This window comes from Strix aluco, chromosome 1, assembly GCF_031877795.1.
Source record: "Strix aluco isolate bStrAlu1 chromosome 1, bStrAlu1.hap1, whole genome shotgun sequence".
In the NCBI taxonomy this organism is placed as follows: domain Eukaryota; kingdom Metazoa; phylum Chordata; class Aves; order Strigiformes; family Strigidae; genus Strix; species Strix aluco.
The window spans coordinates 143,159,241-143,175,368 of record NC_133931.1 but is presented as its reverse complement, the minus strand read 5'-3'; the positions used below and the strand labels follow the sequence as shown (position 1 = coordinate 143,175,368).

Here is a 16,128-nt window from a genome sequence, read left to right as displayed (position 1 = left end):
TTTGTTGTATCAGTGTTTGTTTTACAGGTAGGAAGGTGTTTTCAGTTCCTAATTGACATCTGTGGGGTTTTTTTTAAAAAGATAGTTATTATTTTATGAAAAAAAAAACTTAATTAAAGCTTTGAGGTACTGATATAGAGCATCAGACAAGGAAAAAGTGGAAAAGGAATATGGCCAATTCCTATATATATATAAAGCACTTATCTCAAAATACAGCAACATCTATGAAGGAAGAATAATTAAATGATACATCTCAGCTTAATGTAAAAGTCCTTCAGCTGAGCAGTATCATATCAAATATGCTTCCTAGCACTCTTAACAGAGCTACCATTTTAAAAAGTGTTTACAGTTACAAGGGTATCTTTTGAGATACAGAAGGGTAAAATAAAAAGCTTTTGTCTGCACCAGAGAGCTTAGTTTCCCAGTTCATCTCAGCAACTGACTGCCCCATGAGGTCCCCCTGTCAGTGGGAAGAGGCTCGGATGGAAGTCCCTCAGGTGAGGACTGCTGAGCTGTGGCACAGTCATTCAGGGGAGTGCAGCTGCGGAGGTACGTACGGAGTCACTTGCCATCCATCCTCTTCCTCCCACCTCTGCTTCCAGTCCCCATGGATTGCGAAGGGTGGCCCCAGCGGGAGGGTGTGATCAAGGAGGCACTCATGCAAAATCACACCACCCCATATGGTTCTCTTATCTAAGCATTTTTTTCTTTAATTCCTCTCTACTCATTAGCCAGGGAAAAAGAATGAGGACTGATAACTTGGGTTCCATACTTATCACTTATTTGGTAGATAATAAACTCTGCATTCAAAATGGATGAGGGTAGTAGATTAGAAGCCATGCGCAGTTCAAGGTCATATTTAGAAGAAGGAAGATCCATTGCCAATTCCACAGGGAAACCTTCATTCTGCTTCATTGTACTAGAGAAAGACATCCCGATTTATGACCTTATGTCACAACTGTTACTTAATGGGGAGGTGGGGGGGGGGGTGGGGGGGGGGGGAAGTGGCTGATTATAGAGATTTGCAGTTTGGGGCGTTTTTCTGGGTTAAGTGGAAGTGTGCTCTTTGAGTCCAAAATTGTGTCTTAGAGCAAGCTCCAAATGGGAATTTTTCCAAAACACATTTAATTATTTTAACTGATTAAAAATAATAGACCCTATATATCCAAGACATATGTCATACTGTACTTTAAAACATACTGCAAATTGAAGGAAAAATTTTAGAAACTCAACAGGTCAATATTAAAAATTTTGCTGTATTTCAGACCTTTTCTCAATCTTTTTTTCTCTGAAACTAATATTAAAATCTGGGATAAATTTTGCTAAAGTAAATATGTGATGATATGAACATTTTAATTAATATTTTCTGCTGGCTATCATAGTTCTATTCATAAGTTCTTAGAAATTTCTCAGTGTACTGGCTCTTCAAACATAGGTACAGCTGGTTTTCATAGCGATGATAGATTCTTTTCCATTTTTTAAAATAATGAGTTATAAACATCTCTAAAGAAGAGAAATAATGGTAGATTATATACCCATCATGTGGAATGCCTTTCAGCTTTTGTTCTCTCACTTTTATTTTTTTTATTTTTTAGATTTCCCTTATTTGGTCTTTGGCAGGTTGGAGATTTGTTTTAAATTATTTTCTTGGTCCATCTGCTTAGTTAGTATATATACCTTAGTTTTCTAATGCATGGTTTTAATTTATGTGGGGAACAAACACTACAGAAATGCTTTTCTTTCTAATGCTGCAAAATGGAAAAAACATTTGAATTCAGTGATTCAGGCTGCGATTAAGCATTGCTTTCCTGCCTATGAAGACTTTGGACTGATGATGTTTCAAGTTCTGAACCTTTCAAGGTGTGAAATCATGCATTGTTTGTTAAACAGGGGAAATCAGGATCTAAAGTATTATTTTATAAGTAAATATCTTCTATTTACCAAATTGAGAGACTAGACAGTTTTGATGTAAAATGTAAAAAAAGCAAGTAAAATGTTGAATTAATTATGTTTTCTCTCAATTCATGATGCTACATATTTGTGGAAAGATCTAGTTTTATATTATTTCTAGCCTCTATAATGCAGTGTCTTTCTGATGTAAAATTTATACTAGACATTATTTAGTTGTACTACATTTGACTTCATTGCTGCAGGACACTGCCACTGTAATACAGTAAATATTGAGTGCTAAACAATGTAAACATGGATCTCCTTGTTCAGATAGGCTGCTTATGCAAAGCTGAGTTATCCTACCTCTACTGTTGCTGGTGACCTTGATCACACCACCTTTCATGGACTCTTGTCATGTCCTTTCCTGGCTCTAGCCTATTGTATTCTTTCTACTTCTCAGATCGCTTCTTTAGTGGTTCATTTAGTGCTTAGGCTTGGATCCTTTCTCCTCTTTGCCTTTTACATTCTTCATTTATACCCATTACTGATTTTGGACCCCCACTCAATTTCAAACTTCTGTGTTTAATATGTGGGTTTTAAATCCACCTCTCTACTTTAAATCTTTCTTCTTGTCCAGTCTCACACATCTCATTCTTCTGCTATTTATTCTGTAAACACGAAACTTGTGCCAAATTGCTCAGTGCTTTTACTTGAAACTTCATGTTGTGTCAAAGTTGGCAGTGTCATCATGTTTGTCATTGTCAGCATAATCAGCATAATCTGTGACAACAGTTTGAGCTTTTCACTGGTTCAGGCCCTGAACATGTAGGATGTTTTTAAAAACAAACAAACGCAATGCAGCTGTGGATTAATGGTACAAAGCTCTAATTGTGAAGCACCTGGGATACAGATATTTGTGAGCAGTAAAACATTGTTCCCAGATGAATGTCACTGAGGGATTTGGGCCCGGCTCTGTGTATGTAAGACAGGAGTGGCACAAAAGAGTATCCTGTCGTTTTCAGTTGACAGATGCCATGTCATTCTGTAAATCTGTCACTAGGAATCTTTCCTGTTTTCTTAAAGAGGAAAGTAGGAGTGAGGATGCTGGAGAAGAACCTGACATAGTTTAAAGAGTCTGCAGAGCTATTGGAGCTATAGTTGCTCTGGGCTGGTTTGGACTGCATCATTGCCTGGGATTTCCCTGGCATGAGGAAGACCACCAGAGCTCCATCTCTGATCTGTTAGCCAGCCTCCAGCCCTGACTCCTGCAAACACCAGAGTATTGAAATGCATCCTTGGAGGACAGCGTTATAGGTATACAAAGTGGGAGTCTTCTGAAGTGACAGTACTGCACTGCTCTGTCAAATAAGGTTTGCTCAGCCCTGGGTCTTTTACCTGAAAGAAGGGGTTGGAAAGGGACTGAAAGTTTCAGGTTTTTTATAAAGAAGAAAAACATTCTAGCATCTGCAGTGGCCGTGGGATCAAGATGAAGATTACTGCACTCCTACCCTAACCCCTCCTGTGAGCTGCAGCAGATTCCTGTAAATGTTCTTGAGTGCTTTCCAAAGCATTTGCAGGTTCAACGATGAATGTAACTCCGTTAGCCACAGAGGCCAATGTTTTCTTCTAGGGGCCAGTAGTAGCCCAAGTCCATTAGTACGCTGGGGCAGTAGAAGTCGCTCAGCAGCACAGCATTGCTGGAGGCCTCCTGGCAGCAGTGCCAGGCTCGGGCTGGCCTCACCTCCATGGCTAATAAGGTTGTCAGCCTCTAGGTCTGTGTGCAAAATTGTGTTTGCAGGTCACAGGATTTTGTTTTGAGAGCATAAGTCAGTGGTAAATTGGCAACACGTTAGAGATTATTTAGGGAATTTCTTCCCTTTACCTTTTTTTCTTTTGATGTTGCAGGAAATATTCAGGAGGTCATATTACAAGAACACTTGGAAAAAGAAGATGAAATTCTGGTTTCCTTGGCTGGTTTGAAACAGGTATAACTATTGCTTAGCCTTCTTGTAACCTTCAGTGCTATTAATCCTTTCTTATTTTTCTCCTTTTTTATTCTTTTTATATACTATGTTTTGTCTTGTTGTAGCTGTTTTATTAATACTAATGCATCAACCAGAACTGAGGAAGTGTGACACCGTCATTTTTCTTAATGCAAAATGTACATGCTAGGGAATAATCATGCCTATGTCCCCATTATTTAAATGTGACGACACTTGAATGTAATTGAATTAAAAAAAAATACTACGTACATAAAATGAGAATGCTGCTGAGAATCTGTAGCTCTGATTACACTGCCCTCTGCTCCCTCAAAATACATTTTATGAGGAATGATGTGACATATGTTAAATTTACAACAAGGTAGGGAATAATCTTAGCAGTTTCATTCTCTTTAGATTTCTTGGATAGTTGTTTTCCACAACCACATTTCACTTATATCTTTAACCAATACAGATACGAATATTGACTTGCTCCCTATCTCTTCAAAGCAAATATTTTGGGGAAATGGTGTATGACACATGCTGCACAGAGCTTTACAAAATTTAGAATTCCTCCAAATTTCTAACTTACATCCTTTGCTCTCCCATCCAACAACAGATCAAAGATATCCTGAAAGGTTCATTGCGTTTCAACCAGAGCCAGCTGGAAGCTGAAGAAAATGAGCAGATCACTATAGCCGATGATCATTACTGTTCCAATAGTCAGAATAAGGGGACAGGTGATGTCCTAAAGGGACCTGTGATGACAAAGCAACAGTTCATGCCAGGCCGACAGGTAAGATAAAAACATCTCAGATGCGCCATTGATGGAATTAGTCTTTTGGAGACTTCCTTTAGCATGTCCAGATGTTACATGGGAACACACCACCATTCCTGGTGCATATGGAGCCAAGGTTTAAAGTGTCTCTCTAGCTACTGTCCTATCCCATCAATTATTTTTATTGTAGCCTTAAGCTCCACACACAGATATTTATGCAGTGTATGGGGGGCGTTCTTCTTTCAGATTGTTGAATCACAGAATCACAGGTTAATTTCCTACAAAAAGATGTAAAAACTAGAGTTAAATGTTCCCATATCAAATGTTCTCATATGATTATTCTCATTGTCCTTGTCCTCCAGAATCCCATTATGTAAGAGCTGATTATCTGCATTGCAGTGTATTCATGGCCAGTGCCAAAAAGGAAATAGCGAGGAGGTTGCTTTTACCTTCTACTCCATTGTATTGACTTTCTCCTTGAATCAGTAAACAGTGTTTTCACATACAAAGCATAGTCACAGGACGAGTTCATACACAGAAAGAGGTATTTTCCTTTCATGTTAAAAGGTCCCTCTCTGTCTAAGACTCGGTCTGACTCAAATGTGATCTTAAAACCAAGTACTTCTGTATATGCACATTTCTATATTGAAGTTTTGTAAAGTCTGCCACCCCACTACTGATACTCACACTTGTAAATCAGTGGCAGCACTATCACCTCAGAGTCTGAGTCTGCAATCAGTTTACTTTTGACAATTTTACTTAGGAACTACAGGAAATATCTATTCATTTTTAAATAATGACATAGGGTTGTTTTGTTTTATTACACACAATCCCCCTGAGTTAGCACACTCTATGTTAAAAATGATATTTTAATTGTATTTCAGTATTAGAAGCAATACTGAGATTAATTTTTTTTTACTTAGTAATGGCAGGTTCAAAGAGCAAAGCTTTGCTAGAAAGCTTTCATTGCTTGTTTAGGTGTTGTCATTACAATCACTACTTTCTTCCATAATAAAGCCATAGCTTAAACTGATGTAACATATTGGAGTGTTTTGCTGGTTTTGGCTGGGATAGAGTTAATTTACTTCATAGTAGCTAGTATAGAGCCATGTTTTGGATTTGTGCTGAAAACATTGTTGATAACACAGGGATGCTTTAGTTATTGCTGAGCAGTGCTTACACAGAATCAAGACCTTTTCTACCTCTCACTCCACCCCACCAGCAAGTAGGCTGGGACTGCACAAGAAGTTGGGAGGGGACACAGCTGGGACAGCTGACCCCAACTGACCGAAGGGATATCCCATACCATGTGACATCATGCTCAGCATATAAAGCTGGGGGAAGAAGGAAGGGGATATGGCGTTTTGTCTTCCCAAGTAACCATTACACATGATGGAGCCCTGCTTTCCTGGAGATGGCTGAGATGCCTGCCGATGGGAAGTGGTGAATGAATTCCTTGGTTTGCTTTGCTTGTGTGCACAGCTTTTGCTTTACTTATTAAACTGTCTTTATCTCAACCCACGAGTTTTCTCACTTTTACTCTTCCAATTCTTTCCCCCATCCTACCAGGGGGGAGTGAGCGAGCAGCTGTGGGGTGCTTAATTGCCAGCTGGGGTTAAACCACAAGTGTTCATATAATGACCTCCTATTTTTGCCCTCTATCTCCTAGCATTTTATAAAAAGTACCTTTTCAGTTCTTGCCAAAATAGCAAATAGTACTTTTTTGGTGATTAGGAAGGTAGAATGCCATGTAAAATGACAACATGCTGTATGAGTGCATGCTGACCCTACTCGTGCTGGAGAAGCCCTTACTCAGTTGCTGGTCTAAACTGTGTGTCACTGAGTGGAGGCGCTGGGGCTTTGCACTTTTGAGTATGAGACTGGAGCAAGTGAAGACTTGTCTGCGCAGGTTTCTTTCCAATGGAAACTTTTGGGGACATGTGTAATGAGGTCTGGTCTTATCCCAGTGTGTAGTCAGGATATATAAATCCAGCCCCAGGAACTGAGAGGCATCCGTGGGTCCCAGAATTTCAGAGGCTGTTAGTAAGCCAACTATGAGCAACATGAGTAGAGGTTGTACAAGCTGAGCTCCTGCAGAGCATTAACGAGGCTTCAGCACTGCATGGTCTACATTTGAAGGTGCATTACGTTCATACGAATTAGCCTCCTCTCCTCTTATCTTATAGAAGTTCCAGTTATGATAATGAACAACAGCCTTTTTGACAGAAAGAAAGATAAAAGATTAGAGTTAGAAACAGCAGTCCAGGAGGACTGTTAGTATCGTGACGGTCTGTGCTGTTTCCGAGCCCATAGTCTTCAACCACCATGTCTAAAATCAAACAAAAAGAGGAGAGCTTTGCACCCCTCTTAATAAGACACAGGAAAATAACACTGCTGAATTTACTGGGCTGTGACATTTGACTGTTAATTGACAGGGTCAGTTGTTGGCCCAAACTGACCACAGCCCAGGCTTTTAGCTCTGCTGAAGAAAATGGGCTGCACTGATGCCCTGGGTCAAGCCAGGAGTACTTACTGAGAGCTACAGGGGGATTTAAAATTCCAACCACTTCTAGACCATTTAATACATTTCTTGCTAAATAAATTTTACTGTATTTACATTTTCTGTGACTTTGGTAATAAATGTAATTCTGTTTGATGTGACTTAGAGTGTAGAGATTTTTCTCTGGTGGAATTACAGGGATATTTTCTAGGACAGCTGGAAAAGTTACAGGTATAGCTACTGTGTAATTGAGATTAAAATCTGGTCTTTTGTGCTTGGTTGTTATATAAGTATAAATTGTCATCTTTACATTTTTTAAAAGTGCTCTTCCTCCTTTTTGCCTCAAAATTCCCTTTCTGGAATGTGAGGATAAGAATACAGCCCTTCGTTGGAAAGAAAAGCTGCAAAATTAAAAATGCAAAAAAAATACGATAAAGGCTCAAAGAAATAGAGCATTTTTTAGAATGTTTGGCTTTGGTAGCAGCATGCAGTTGACAAACAGAAGGCTTCTGTTGCTAAATAATGAATGATAATTAACACATTATCTTGCCTTTATGTCTGTTCAAAGAAGGAGGCAAAATGAGCTGCTGTTCTTCTAAGATTTCTTGAATTGTATCCTTACAGTTAGTTTTAACTCATTCACAGTATGAAGGCAATTGAAATAAGCCTGGTCCTAGTAGCTGATATTCATCAGGAAAAAATGTTTGGAGAAGCCATATGGCAACGGGCGTAAGGTTGTTAACTTTCAAAGCTACTGGAAGTATAATACTGTCATTTTTCATTTATTCAGTAGTGGCAGCAGATGGGAAAAAACATGGTTCACGTCAGCATGAGATTCCTGAAACAGAAACAGGCAGAAGAAGAAGGGAGGAGGTATTTTACCTCTGGAAATATCAGTACCAAAATACCAATGTATGCCAGGGATAGGCAAACATTTACAGGAGGCTCTTTTATAGCATTTTGGAGTCAATATCTATGCTTTGACGCTCCTCTGATACTTCAGTGAGCTATAGGTCTCTTTAACTGAACCAAAAAGAGTGGGTAGAACAAAAAGTAGTGTTGCAAAGCACAACACTAATGACCAGAAATTGGGATGAGTAGTTTTCCTTCCTTTCCCTTTATTAAAGGGCAGAATGCTTTTTTAACTGCAGAAGAGCACATTTTTGGAAGCAGAATTTAGGAAACTGCAATACCAATGCAAAACATTTATGAGGGCCCTTGCTGGGGCTCACTGCCAAAAAGAAGACACCCCGTTAACATCCTTGGGGGTGCCAGCAAGGAAAATACTGATCTTGCTGGGCAAGCATGTCACTAGGCAAAATCTGTGTCACCCTATGCAAGGTGGAGCCATCTCAGATGTGAGGGCTGCGAGGACTGAAAGAGCATGATCTTGATAGCTTGGAATAATGAAGTGTATAATTTTGCAAAATGAGACTGTACTGCGTTCCCTCAGAGCTTTTAAATAGAAGTGTGGAAGGAAGCCAGGTGAACTATGCAGTGGTGGTTGTTTAAGGGAATGTATATTTCTGTTGTGTGGGGTGGGGGGGCGAAAACAAAGTGCTGAAATTTTGAGCATGGCATTTAGAGCTCCCAGAAAAGCTTCACCAGGCCCTGTCTTGTGGCTGCACTGGGTGCCTATAAAATCAGGCAACAACTAACATGGAACCTCATGAGGTTCAACAAGGCCAAGTGCAAAGTCCTGCACCTAGGTCGGGGTAACACCCCGTATCAATACAGGCTGGGGGATGAACAGATTGAGAGCAGCCCTGCCAAGAAGGGCTTGGGAGTATGGGTGGATGTAAAACTGGACATGAGCCAGCAATGTGCACTCGCAGCCCAGAAGGACAACTGTATCCTGGGCTGCATCAAAAGAAGCGTGGCCTGCAGGTCGAGGGAGGTGATTCTCCCCCTCTGCTCTGGTGAGACCCCACCTGGAGTGCTGTGGCCAGATGTGGAGTCCTCAGCACAGGAAAAACATGGACCTGTTGGAGCGGGTCCAGAGGAGGGCATGAAGATGATCAGGGGGCTGGAGCACCTCCCCTGTGACAACAGGCTGAGAGAGTTGGGGAGACCTTGTAGCAGCCTTTCAGTGCTTAATAAGAAAAATGGGGACAAACTTATTAGGAGGGCCTGCTGCAATAGGACAAGGGGTAATGTTTTTAAACTGGAAGAGAGTAGATTTAGACTACATATAAGGAAGACATTTTCACCACCATGCAGGTGGTGAAACACTGGAACAGGTTGCCCAGGGAGGTGGTAGATGCCCCATCCCTGGAAGCATTCAAGGCCAGGTTGGACGGGGCTCTGAGCAACCTGATCTAGTTGAAGATGTCCCTGCTTATTGCAGGGGGGTTGGACTAGATGACCTTTAAAGGTCCCTTCCAACCCAATGATTCTCAACTTCTGTGATTCTATATTGGTGGAGCAGAGCCACGGTTGTGTGCTGCCTGTGTCCTCACCCCATTGGAGATGGCAGTCGATTGACTGACAGCTCATGAAGACAGCATTTCAAATAGACCAGATGAAAGCAAAAGGCTAATTAATAACAAATGATGTCTCAGCTCAGAAGTGCTTAAACAGTGAAGTATCTCTCCTTGTAGGATAGATCTGTTTGTTTTTAACTTCATGGAAGCTGCTTGAAGTTGTTGACATTTGAGCCACCCTGGTTCTGCACAGATCAGGAAGCTTGAGATCAATTTTGATAGCACTCAGCACAGGATAGTTGTTCATATTTCTAAAAGCAATCTGCTCGGTTTGGTATGAATTTTATTAAGTCATCTGAGGAAAATGGATTAGTATCAAACAATAATAGATGTAAATTTCTATCAGTTTGACAACTGTCTTACACTGGGACCTTTAAAATTGTATCCAATACTCTGGACTTAAAATATTTTCATTTGAACAATAAAGTATTAAAATGGGTTAATTATAAAACAGAATACTATATATTATTATACCTAGATAATAATATAATATTATTATACCTACATACTGTGTAGATAACACCCAAAAAATTATAAATCATAAAACCAGGATGTTTTAAAAATTTAAATATTTGAATCCTTGTTCATATAAATTTTGGAAGGAGACAGGTCATGATTCTGTGATTCAACATATTTTCACATTCAGCTGATATTTATCTTCTTTGTGACTTTAAACAACTTGTAACAACTATATAAATAACAAGCAAAGACTTCCAGCTCCCTCATTTCATATTACAGTCATTCTTAATCACTGGGGGTTTTGGTCCATGAGCTACTCTACAGTTCCCCTTCAAGAATGTTCTGATCTATAATCAGATCAGAGCAATGGAAAATTGTTTTCAGCTGTAATAATAAATTTGGCAAAATAAGTTTTGCTGGAGGCCATGGATACCGTAACTCCAAGTTGTGGCTTGCTGATACTTGTGATGACCTCCATACTCCAATTTTGTATACTGTGCTGAGGGTCTAACTTTATCTCATTCAGATTATTCCTCTTGTTCTTTTTTGTAGAGGCTTTCTTTTTTTCTCTGATACCTACAATCTCTCTTTTACCCCAAAGTGAATTTACATTTTTATGTTTGGGAAAAGAGTCACAGCTGAAGGGCTTGTAGTTGACACACATATTGACATACACATTTCCCCAGTTGCCCCTTTACTTCTCCTTTTTCTCAGTCTCACATTAGTGTAATCAAATACATTGTTTTCAATATCACACCACTTCAGAATACTTGTCCCCACAGGCTGCTTGGCAGGTTGCATTATTACTCTGAAAAAAATTGTGTGAGACCAACTAAGAAAGCAGACATATTCTTGTTAGAGGAACATAGCACTAGATAGGAGTTGAATGCATCTCTCGCAGAAGAAAACAAAGTGTTTTCCATTTAGGTTGCATCCAAGCTAATAGTCTGCCAGTTGTCAACAAGTGAAAGATCCCACTCTGCTATGTATTGCAGTCTTCACTTCTAATTACATATAGGTCTGACTATTGAAAAACTGAGTTTCTCCTGAATATGGCTAGTTGGAATATAAGATTGCGAGTTCGTAGAGTTTTCTGCTACACTGACGTGTAGTCTTGATCCACTGCCTGAGTGCTCAGGGACACACATTTCCCAAGGTCTAACCAGACAGAAGAGGGATTGCTGGGCCCTCATTTTCTGGTACGGTTAGGAAATACTCAACAACACTAAGCCTAGAAGCCCTGGGAGCCCTGATCTGTTGAACCCAAACTGGTGCACACTAAACCAGGTCTATGTATGGCTCAGATTCCCCAGGGCAGGGTTTTACTAGCTAATTTTATATTCAACTTTTTTTCTGACAAGCTCCAAAATGCTATTGTACATGCAAGCCATCAAAAAATTCCTCAATACTACTTCATTAATTACTACAGAAAACTAACAGCAGTGAGAATATATTTACTGCAAATCTTCACGACTGTAATGTGTGTTAGATGCCTAGCTGCGGTGATTGTTACATGGATGCGCTATGATGATGAAACATGTAAGACTGCTATAACAAATGTATTTTTAGAGTGTTGGGGTTTATACTTTTGTAAATAACAAATAAATTACTTCATCCAAAGTTAATACCCACTTTATTTTTTATTTCTTGATTTGGGCATTGCTACTTCTGGATGATGATTGTTCCTTTATCCCACTCCCATATCACTGGTACACATCATAAACCTCATTAAGTGGTAAAATTGGTACTAACTTTAATTCCTCTCTGTGCTGTTGTCTCACAGACTACGACTGATGTGAGCACAAGTGAGAACAAGAGTGCTGATGACTATATTATGGTTTCCAAAGAAGAGGAAGGAAGTAGAAGTGCTGTCCCGGAGCCAGCGCAGTCCCTTCAGGCACACAAGGAGTCAGTGCTGAAGCCAGAAGCTCCATCTCGTTCTTCTTTGATATTCTCTGACCCACTGATGGGCTCCATTTCAGCCTCTTCCAGCAATCTGAGCTCCAGCCCTGATGACAACAGTAGTAATAACAGCAAAGATTCTGATTTTGCTATTGTCAGCCCACTGGACATCTAAAGAAACAGGTTGGGAGAGTTTGGGAGGTTAAATATTACAACTCAGCTCAAATTCCTATGATTCCATGGGCTGGATAGTTCTTTGGATTAGGACAGAAAATAGATAAAGGTAACCCATTTCAGCTGCCAAAAGCCTAAATTTAAAAAAAAAAAAACAAACAACCCAAACAAACAAAACAAAAAGACACACATTTGTAACTTTTCAGAAAGAATAAACACATTGTAATAACTGCCTTAAATAAAGATCCGGTAAAACCCAGTTCTAATATACACTTATTCTTAGTTATACCATTACCTTACTTAGGAGCTTTGTTACTATAGAACTGTTGCTTTCCCAAAACATAGAATAGTATGTGCTAGGTACCATAATGGATTAGGAAATGTGTAGATACTTTGCATCAGACCTGAAACAGCAAAGACAAGCTAGATTTAATACCGTCCTTTTACAAAATATGCGCGACTGGGTTTTCTGAGTAGGAAAGGGTACTGTTTCTTCAGAGACTGTGGTTAGAGAAGTAGGGAATGTGGCTCAGAAAAATTAAAAGCATCATCCTAGCAGTAACCTTGCTCTCAGTTGAGGAATCCTAATTTCTTTGTTTTCATCCGGCAGTAGCCTGAGGTGTGTTCAAGGCAGAGGTTTGTGTAGTTGTTCCTCAGCACTGTCTTACAGAAGAATGTGTGACAAATTCCTTGAGAACAGGGGCCTATACAACAGAGGCTTATTTCCCTTTGCCTACCTTTTTTCCCCTTGGGAGTTCCCAGTTCACCTCTTTCCCTCTTTATATCTGTCTACTTCTCCTGGCATGAATTATTTTTTATTTTACTGAGACTACCATGGTTAAAACAGTAGATGCAAGGGAAATTACAGTATTTCATAGTGTAGACCTGAGCCAGCTGAACTAAAACTAGCTTGAGTATGATAACTTACCAGGGAAGGGTGCAAAGTGAAATGAAATGTTCATAGTTAAAAGCACTTTATGTCTTATTGCTATTATCTTCTATAGACTCTGTTTACATATATTCCTATACAATTTCCACATTTCTAGTCAAGAAAAACGTAATGGTGCAGCAGCGTTAACCAACAGAAAGTTTCTAATTAACTCTAGAACTTGTTCTATGGAAAAGTGTATTTCTTTCCCATCAAGTACATAGTACATCTAATAACAGTTTTTTCAAGTCAGTAAGGGAGGAGGGGGTGTGCTCTCGGATCCCTTTAAACTCTGTTGGAATTCACAAAAAGAAACCGGTGGTGAATGGATGCCTCCTCTTGCAGGATCTACACAGAGCTAACTTGAGGAAGGCATGCTGGAAAGTCACTCTATAACAGCAGCAAAAAAATTGCATTATCTACTTTCAAGATACATATACATTATACCATGCAACTGCTTCATTATTGCATGGCAAAGCTTGTGTTTGTATGGAGTTAAGAAATGGTAGTTATTTGCTGCTTAGTCTGTAATTGTAAACAGAGTTAAGTACCGTATTCCAAAGATGAGGTGACATGTAGTTTGCTGGTCTTAGATTTTACAAGGTCTATGTCAGTGACTGAACTGAAGAGATAATTGTCACGTAATTACATGGTAGCTGCCATATCCTTACATGTTCAAAAGGCGCCACGTAGTTTGTCTGAAATGATCTGTGCCTTGTAAAAATGATAAAATACTAAAATGTTATGACCAGACATAGCATCATACCTCTCTGCAACAGAGTGATATGAACAGTCAGATGACTGTTTAGATGAAAGACCTTAAATGCATAACATTTCAGAGGTGTGTTTATTTTGGTTTAATTTTAAGCTTCATAGAAAATCACTTTGGAATTCAGCATGCATGCCTGTCTTCAGGTTTATTTTATTTCCCTGAGTTTGCATGAATGCCAGGGGATTAGGTGGCTGTTGATTTATTTAGGTCTTTCAAGCTTTTCTAGCCTTAACCCATTCAGCAACGCTTGTGCCACACCACCAACAAAGGGGAATCTGTTCAAGAAGTACCTATGTAAAAAGGAAAGAAATATTCTGGGGACAGAGGGAAAAGTTTTATATTCTGTGATACATAAACCTTCAAAGATTCCAGTACTTTGGCAGGGGAAAATGTTTTTACTTCTTTTTTATTTTTTTAAGCATCAGTCTTTTGATTTCTGTTCTGGTTGTTTGTCAGGGATCACATTGCTATTTTCTTGAACAGTCTCATTGCCAATGGAAGAGTGTGATTTGTACAGTTCTTTTATTTTTGTAAGTTAGTTGTATCTTTAATATTGCATATTTTAAAACAGCGCTAAAAGTATATAAAGATTTTGGGAGTTTGTAGCAAGTTTTCACTAATCAGTGAATACCGATGAGATGAATGCCTATCATGCCATGGGATATGATAAAAATCTTCAGAAGCAGAGAGATGATTATACAAGTAAGATCAGAGCAAATTCCAGTAAATGAATCTGCTTTGGTTATACCGTGTCCTTCCACATCTCAAATATGTTGTCTCTGGTACTTCATCATAGTGCGGAGATGGTTAGAATTTTGTATATTCATTAAGTTAGAAACTTGTAAGTTAGACAAAATGTCAAGTCATCACCCCATCTTGCGTTATGTTAAGAATATACTGAGAAAGAAATTGTCATTTAAAATACAAGATTATTCTTTTTCTCTGAAGATTACCTGCTCATGACGTTCATGGATAACAATAATCAGATAGAAAAGTTATATGCATTGCAAATTACTGATGAAAACTAATATGGGATTAAGAAATGTATCTGAGACTGTTGTACTGTATCTCACATCTGTAATTTATGACTGTTTAAAGTCTCTTGCATGTCATGTCAGTTGTATGTACTGCAGAAAGGCAGTATCATATTTTGACTGGGTATTCATTTAGTCGTGGAGCTTTGTATCTTTACTCTGGAAGAACATCTAGCCCGCTTTATTAAAGAAAGAATTAACAAATTTTCTGGGCTGTGCTTGTCCTGTTTTCTCAAAAAGGAGGGAAAGTTTTTTGACTAGAATACAGGAGGTGTGATTTCTGAGAACAAGAGTGATTAAAAACTTTAAAACTATCTCATTATCTATATAAGCACAAATATTATTAATATTTTAATCAGATTATATATATATATATATGTATACGATCCAGGGAATAAAACTGTTTGCCATTTATCTCACCCAAACAACACAGAACATTTCCTATTTTACCATATTTATTGTATCTGAAAATAGGAAACCAGAATTTAACATGGTATAACTTTTCTGCAATTTCATGAAACTTGGTATAATTCCATCATTTTGTCTCAGTCACAGTGCCAGTATCTGTACAGTACCTTTCTGAATCTCAATACTTTATTTCATATTCTTAAATATTTCCTGTGATTCTGCAGTATGTTCTCCTCATTAGATGGCACTGAGGCAGCTATTTAAAAGATTGTATTTCAGATTTAAGGTGTACTTGTGCCTGGCGGTTACAATGTCATCTGTTCAAATACGGACACAGCAATCCTAACGTGAACAGTTTCCTGAGTTCTGGCTGTCAGCCCTTAACTAATACTTTCGATTTTGTGCTGCATGTGTTGGTCTTGAGTGAATGTCTGTAATGGTTGATTAGACTTGAAAAGGTGCAGTTTCGTAAAATAAACTTCATTTGGCTACAGAATAGTAATTACGCTGTCTCATAATCTGTGCTGTTCTTTTAAGAGTGATCATATACAGTCTCTGCATTAGTGTTTCCTGTGTCGCTGAATCTGCTAGACTCCCACTTTAGTAGCTAGCTAAATTTAGAGATGAAGGAGCATTGAAAGAAGGTCATCAGAGAAACAGCAACTTGAAACATGTACATAGGCAACTTGTTTGTCTGCTGCTCACAATATATTTAACCGCTAAAATGGTGAGGGAGGTTTTAGACGTGGGAGGATCTTGCAAGAGGCAAAGTGCATAACCCTAGAAACAGACAGCGAGACAGAAGGGATGCAGCATGAGAC

General features: G+C 38.9%; 1 protein-coding gene across 7 annotated transcripts in view; it reads left to right on the top strand.

Moving 5' to 3' along the window:
* Window positions 1-15,812, top strand: part of TBC1D5 (TBC1 domain family member 5) — a 328,963-nt gene extending 313,151 nt beyond the window's left edge. For all 7 annotated transcript variants that reach the window (XM_074838561.1, XM_074838552.1, XM_074838516.1 and 4 more), the window contains 3 exons: window positions 3,796-3,875; window positions 4,489-4,665; window positions 11,873-15,812. In XM_074838561.1, coding sequence (XP_074694662.1) covers window positions 3,796-3,875; window positions 4,489-4,665; window positions 11,873-12,166 — 551 coding nt within the window. In that variant the 3' untranslated portion in view covers window positions 12,167-15,812. The remainder of the gene's footprint in view (window positions 1-3,795; window positions 3,876-4,488; window positions 4,666-11,872) is intronic.
* Window positions 15,813-16,128: the final 316 nt, after the last annotated feature.